At 49.2% G+C, this 7,321-nt stretch overlaps 1 protein-coding gene across 1 annotated transcript in view; it reads left to right on the plus strand.

Annotated features, from left to right (window-relative positions):
• Positions 1-2,163: 2,163 nt before the first annotated feature.
• chaf1b (chromatin assembly factor 1, subunit B) overlaps positions 2,164-7,321 on the plus strand; it is a gene marked incomplete at its 5' end in the record, with an annotated part of 11,828 nt that continues 6,670 nt past the window's right edge. The window contains 6 exons of the mRNA XM_084443523.1: positions 2,164-2,289; positions 2,993-3,125; positions 4,130-4,253; positions 5,376-5,479; positions 5,580-5,676; positions 6,109-6,187. Coding sequence (XP_084299649.1) covers positions 2,164-2,289; positions 2,993-3,125; positions 4,130-4,253; positions 5,376-5,479; positions 5,580-5,676; positions 6,109-6,187 — 663 coding nt within the window. The remainder of the gene's footprint in view (positions 2,290-2,992; positions 3,126-4,129; positions 4,254-5,375; positions 5,480-5,579; positions 5,677-6,108; positions 6,188-7,321) is intronic.

Genomic DNA, 7,321 nt, shown 5'->3' on the forward strand with positions numbered 1-7,321 from the left:
AGGGTTTGATAGGTCACAGAGTGATGGACTTCATAATTCCTGCCAGCTCAAAGCACATGGAAGTTCCTGCTCACTTGGGCATATATTTTGGTGGTGGTTGCAAAGTGATGAGCACGTACGGCTAATTTGTTATGAATTTTGTAAGTTTTAAACTTAAGACGGTTGCTGTAGTGCCACCATCAGGACTATTGGCCCAAAATGTCAGTTGAGGACTTCTGTTATAGGACTGGACCTACAGTATGTGCAAAGTAGCAAGGTAGGTTTTCACACAGCCTACTCTTTATTTGTTCTGGGCTGTTGGTGCACAAGATCGAATAGATAATAGATAATGTGCAAGGACAAGACAGGACAGTGCAAAATGGCACAAAAAGGACTGGGGGCAAGTAGGCCTACACTATGACCCTTTACATGCAATGTAATCCTAAATACAATATAATCAAAAGTCATGTGCGGCTCCAGTGTCAGAGTCAGTCGGACACATGCTCCTTGTTGATGAGGTCGGTCGCAGTCGGGAAGAAACTGCGGGAACTTGAGGACTTCTACTCCAGCCAACTAGCTGAGCTTGTCTTTCATAATTCACAAGAGTTTCCCAGGGTGAAACCCCGGGTGACAGGGGTGTATCAGATACATTTTAGACAGGCGCTCAGCATCAAGTCAGTTCGTCCATCACATTATTGTACCAGACTGTAGCTTCACCTACAAACATGACGTTAGGGTCAAACCCATCCGTTTTTTCCTCACCTTTAATACATTCAACTATGCATTCAACCGCCATTAAAAACGACCACTCCATCACCAGAGGACCGCTGTGACTAGAGAAGACTGGCTGCCTCCATCACCAGAGGACCGCTGTGACTAGAGAAGACTGACTAGAGAAGACTGGCTGTCTCCATCACCAGAGGACCGCTGTGACTAGAGAAGACTGACTAGAGAAGACTGGCTGCCTCCATCACCAGAGGACCGCTGTGACTAGAGAAGACTGGCTGCCTCCATCGCCAGAGGACCGCTGTGACTAGAGAAGACTGGCTGCCTCCATCACCAGAGGACCGCTGTGACTAGAGAAGACTGGCTGCCTCCATCACCAGAGGACCGCTGTGACTAGAGAAGACTGGCTAGAGAAGACTGGCTAGAGAAGACTGGCTAGAGAAGACTGACTAGAGAAGACTGGCTGCCTCCATCACCAGAGGACCGCTGTGACTAGAGAAGACTGGCTGACCCCGCCCTCCTCGCTCTTTCGTCCAATCACAGCCAAGAGCGCCGTCTCGCTCTAAGCGGAAGTGCTGGGTGAACTGAACGCGGGAAATCCAGCCCTTCCAGAAGCTGCTGTCCAGACCAGAGAAGGGAAGAGGATTCATAGCGAATTAAAGCAGCTACAGGAATTACAGGTAGGCATTCGCAGATTTCCACTGCTCAAATACAGTCGGTGAGTTGTTTTTGGATGCTCTGTCGTTCCGTAGCACGGAGAATAGAGGGACCTCAGTTTGTTAGACTCTAGTTTGTTAGTTAACCGGCGTTAACTATGTAAGGATACAAACTTCGCTAACGTTTACTTGGTTAAGTTGGTATCTGTGTGTGTTGTGTGCGAATATTTAAAATGGTTTATAGGATATAAGTCATAGTAAAGTCCGTATTACTGCATAAACCGACGACACCTGGGCCCAGTTCCAATGTAAACCCTGAGCCCTCAGACTTATTGACGTCACCTGGTAAAGTGGTCGAGTGTGAGAGGCAAGGGCTCGAATTGGTATTAAAAGGAACGGGACAGCACTTGCGACATCACATGACATTGACGTGAAAACATATTTCTTACTATTGTGGGTGTGTGGGGCTTTTTATCAAATTTTCGATTTGACATTGGGACACCCCTGAGCCCTCGGGGACTTCAGGGGAGCGTGTCCTTAAGTCTGTGAGTCTGCAAGGGTGGACATTGGGACTGGGCCCTGGACTAGTGCTAGCTAACGTAACAACTAGGTTCAGGATACGGGCAACTTTTTACTAACAACATGGCAAAGGAAAGAGCTGTCCGTCTCCCAGTGAGATTGAGACATTATCTCCCTCCTCCGTTTAGATAGCCAGCTAATCACATCTTTCTCTGTCTCTCTTTTTTCTTCTTCTTCTTCTTCTTCTTCTACTTAGCTCCGTCCACCTCCGGACTGAGAGATCATGAAGGTCCTAACGTGTGAGATCGCGTGGCACAACAAGGAGCCGGTCTACAGTCTGGACTTCCAGCACGGCTCGGAGGGACGGGTCAACCGGCTGGCCACCGCCGGCGTGGACTCCACCGTCAGAGTAGGTTATGTTATGTTATGTTATTTTTATTTATAATGCGCCCCCCAACCAACTGTTACATCAGCCCAGGGCGCAGCCCAGGTACAAAGAGAGACAAACAAAAACAAAGGACTGCAGTAGGTTACGCTGCACCACACACACACACACGCACTCACACACACACACACACTTTTCCCCTCTCACTGGCTCCCAACTCTCACGGTTGCACACACTGATGAATACACACACAGCATTGGTGAACTTTAGAGAGTAAAGCCCCTATCACTGACATGCAGATGTGACCGTGCGGTGGATATTCACAGCTCACACACCCACTGTGTCTTAGTTGGGTATTGTGTCGACCACCGTGTATCATTTAAACAATGATACAAGGACAGTAGTCTAACTCACCTGGGAATAAGCCTCGTCATTAGTTTATTACTGCCCCAATCAGTGGTGGCGGAATCTTTTCCCCGCCCAATCAGATTCAATCCAGACTACGTGAAACGGCAACAACCTAGCAACCGCTTTGCATAAGACAAGTGTGATTGGTGTAAAGAAATACAGTGCTCTCTTCATAATGCTGGCCACCTCCGGTAAAATTGACTGCGTTCTCAATTGAAAAGATCACACTGTTCCTACCCCCCGTAGTATAATAACCTATGTTATTGACGATATGATGATGCAACGCTCTTAACGTGTCACTTCCTGTGGTCCCCGTCAGCTGTGGCGCGTGGAGACTGGTCCCGACGGCCGAGCGGTGGTGGACTTCCTGTCTAACCTGACCAGACACAGCAAAGCCGTCAACGTGGTGCGCTTCAGCCCCGGCGGGGAGATGCTGGCGTCGGGAGGAGACGGTACGACCGTGAGACGGACGCTGAGGCGCGCTGGGTCCTCGTCACTCACACCGAGATGAACACACACACACACACACACTTTTTGTCATCGATGTGTAAATGGTAAATGGACTGCACTTGTTTAATGCTTTTATACACACCGCTTTACAATGGCCTCTCAGTCACCCATTCACACACACATTCACACGCCAATGGTGGCAGCTGCCATGCAAGGTGCCAGCCTGCTCATTGGGAGCAATTTGGGGCTCAGTGTCCTGCCCAAGGACACTTTGATACATGTGGACACGAGGAGCCGAGATTCGAACTGCCAACCCTACGATCATTGGACGACCCGCTCTTAGGCATGTAAGGATGCCTCGGATGCAGTTAAAAATCGATTTTTTTGTCACGATTCAAATCGGTGCGATGCCCTTTTTTGAACAGCAGGGGGCGCCGGTCTACTTTTGACTTCACTGCGTGAAGCGTCATGCGTCACTTATTTCTGACAGAACGAGAAACATGACAGAGGCAAACGTGGATGTATGGAGTGAGTTTGAAATCGAGGATGAACCCGCAAGTTTCAAGTCAGATGTGTGGACGCATTTTGGCTTCCCTGTTTTCAGAAATGAAAAGGGCAAGAAGTTTAACAGACAAAACAAAAACAGCATGCAAGTTATAATTTGTCTGCAAGTTCATCTTGTAAAAAAAGTCGTCAACCCTGCATCGTGAATGGCATCGTGAGTTGAGTGAATCGTTACATGCCTACCCGCTCTAGCTCCTGAGACACAGACGCCCTAGAATGTCATTTTGTCAAGGTCATTTTGTCATTTTGTCAATGTCATTTTGATGCAGCGCCTGCCTCACTCTCTGACCGATATACACATACCTCACAAAACTTTTGGGTTGATTTACCAGACAGAGTAAGCCTAACGCTAGTTCTAATTCTGTAATGATGATGATTGATTGTCTGTGTGTGTGTGTATTGTTAGTAACTTTATTGGGGTGCGTTTGTTTTGTTGTTGCAGACGCTGCCATCCTGCTGTGGAAGCTGAACGACAGTAAGGAGCCAGAGCAGCCTCCGTGCTTCCAGGAGGAGGAGGCCGACGCTCAGCTCAACAAGGAGAGCTGGAGCGTGGTCAAGACCCTGCGGTGAGCCTCTAGCACGGACCCTGGCCTAGCCCGCGCTAACTTACACCTAGCCTAGACCAGCCTAGCCTAGCCCGCGCTAACTTACACCTAGCCTAGACCAGCCTAGCCTAGCCCACGCTAACTTACACCTAGCCTAGACCAGCCTAGCCTAACCCACGCTAACTTACACCTAGCCTAGACCAGCCTAGCTTATCCTGCATCAACCCATCTTAGCCCACGCTAACTTACACCTAGCCTAGCCTAGACCAGCCTAGCTTATCCTGCATCAACCCATCTTAGCCCACGCTAACTTACACCTAGCCTAGCCTAGGCCAGCCTATCTTATCCTGCATCAACCCATCTTAGCCCACGCTAACTTACACCTAGCCTAGACCAGCCTAGCTTATCCTGCATCAACCCATCTTAGCCCACGCTAACTTACACCTAGCCTAGGCCAGCCTAGCTTATCCTGCATCAGGGTCAATGACGTAAAGGTACCCCATGTCATTCAGTACAATGCTGAGTACCCCTTCGAAAAATGTATATTTTTCTCACAATCACAAGGTCATATATCCATGCGTAGACTGCCAGAAATATAACCACAGAGGAAAAAAAGGACTGTTTTTGTTTTACACTCAGTGTTACACTGAATGACGTATGTAATTGATCCATCAACCCCTCTAACTTACACCTAGCCTGTGACAACCTAGCTTAAGGAAACATGCCAACATTTGGGGAAATTTGCTTATTTGCCATCTTACCCATAGTCATATAAGTAGATGCATACCCTTCCGTTCTCTGTGCGTGCAGTAGGAAGCATTGAGAGCTGTAACCTAAGATAACGTTTCAAATCCACTTCCAGTGATGAAGCTAAGCTATGCTAACAGCTCTAACGTGTCTCAATGCTTCCTACTGCACGCACTGAGAAGAGAAGGGTATATATCTTCTGATCCGACTCTGGAGAAGACGGCAAATATGCTAGTTTACCGAAAAGTTGGCGTGTTCCTTTAAACTGCCAAAACCTAGTTTAGCCTACACTAGCTTAGCCACACTCCAACCCAACCTACACCTAGTCCTACACTGTGGTGGGTTTTGCCGTTTATGTATGTTTTTTGTGTTAAATGTGTGTGTGTGTGTGTGTAGGGGACACATAGAAGATGTGTATGACATTTCCTGGACCAGAGATGGAAACCACATGGTGTCTGGATCTGTGGACAACACTGCCATCATGTGGGATGTCACCAAAGGTGTGTGTTTGTCTGTGTATGTGTTATTTTCCAAGCCTGGGTTTCCAAGTTTGATCTGGTCATCTCCACCTCATCGTTGACCCGTCCTGTCGTCTCTCAGGCCAGAAGCTGTGCATCTTTAATGACCATAAGAGCTACGTCCAGGGGGTGGCCTGGGACCCTCTGGGTCAGTATGTGGCCACACTGAGCTGTGACAGGTAGGGATCCTTAAGCGTCAATCTCTTTCTCCTTCCTCATCTCTCCACCCCCCTTACTGTCTCTCTCCCTCCCTCCCTCTCTCTCCCCCTCCCTCCCTCCTTCCCTCTCTCTCCCCCTCCCTCCCTCCTTCCCTCTCTCCCCCTCCCTCCCTCTCTCTCTCCCCCTCCCTCCCTCTCTCCCCCCCTCCCTCCCTCTCTCTCCCCCTCCCTCCTTCCCTCTCTCTCCCCCTCCCTCCCTCCCTCCCTCCCTCCCTCCCTCCCTCCCTCCCTCCCTCCCTCCCTCCCTCCCTCTCTCTCCCCCTCCCTCCTTCCCTCTCTCTGCTGAATCATCCATCACCAACACTATAGGAGAGTGAAGAAACTAGTTTGCATGGAGGCATGGAACTCTGTTAAACACATATAGTCATGTTTTTGTTCTTTCCCTGTTCCCAGGGTGATGCGTGTGTACAGCACCCAGACCAGGAAGAAGGCCTTCAGCGTCAGCAAGATGAGCTCTGGAGCAGAGGGAGAGGTCTGTAGCAGAGAGAGAGGTCTGTAGCAGAGAGAGAGGTCTGTAGTAGAGAGAGAGAGGTCTGTAGTAGAGAGAGAGAGGTCTGTAGCAGAGAGAGAGAGGTCTGTATAGAGAGAGAGGTCTGTATAGAGAGAGAGGTCTGTAGCAGAGAGAGAGGTCTGGAGCAGAGAGAGAGGTCTAGTAGAGAGAGAGAGGTCTGTAGCAGAGGGAGAGGTCTGTAGTAGAGAGAGAGGTCTATAGTAGAGAGAGAGGTCTGTAGCAGAGAGAGGTCTATAGTAGAGAGAGAGGTCTGTAGTAGAGGGAGAGGTCTGTAGTAGAGGGAGAGGTCTGTAGTAGAGGGAGAGGTCTGTAGTAGAGAGAGAGAGGTCTGTAGTAGAGAGAGAGGTCTGTAGCAGAGGGAGAGGTCTGTAGTAGAGAGAGAGGTCTGTAGTAGAGGGAGAGGTCTGTAGCAGAGGGAGAGGTCTGTAGTAGAGAGAGAGGTCTGTAGCAGAGAGGGAGAGGTCTGTAGCAGAGAGAGAGGTCTGGAGCAGAGAGAGAGAGGTCTGTAGTAGAGAGAGAGGTTTGTAGTAGAGAGAGAGGTCTGGAGCAGAGAGAGAGGTCTGTAGTAGAGGGAGAGGTCTGTAGTAGAGGGAGAGGTCTGTAGTAGAGAGAGAGATCTGTAGTAGAGGGAGAGGTCTGTAGTAGAGAGAGGTCTATAGTAGAGGGAGAGGTCTGTAGCAGAGGGAGAGGTCTGTAGTAGAGAGAGAGGTCTGTAGTAGAGAGAGAGGTCTATAGTAGAGAGAGAGGTCTGTAGTAGAGAGAGGTCTATAGTAGAGGGAGAGGTCTATAGTAGAGGGAGAGGTCTGTAGTAGAGAGAGAGGTCTGGAGCAGAGAGAGAGGTCTGTAGTAGAGAGAGAGGTCTATAGTAGAGAGAGAGGTCTGTAGTAGAGAGAGGTCTATAGTAGAGGGAGAGGTCTATAGTAGAGAGAGAGAGGTCTGTAGTAGAGAGAGAGGTCTGTAGCAGAGAGAGAGGTCTATAGCAGAGAGAGAGGTCTGTAGTAGAGAGAGGTCTATAGTAGAGGGAGAGGTCTATAGTAGAGAGAGAGGTCTATAGTAGAGGGAGAGGTCTATAGTAGAGAGAGAGAGGTCTGTAGT

This window comes from Borostomias antarcticus (assembly GCF_949987555.1).
Source record: "Borostomias antarcticus genome assembly, chromosome: 9".
In the NCBI taxonomy this organism is placed as follows: Eukaryota; Metazoa; Chordata; class Actinopteri; order Stomiiformes; family Stomiidae; genus Borostomias; species Borostomias antarcticus.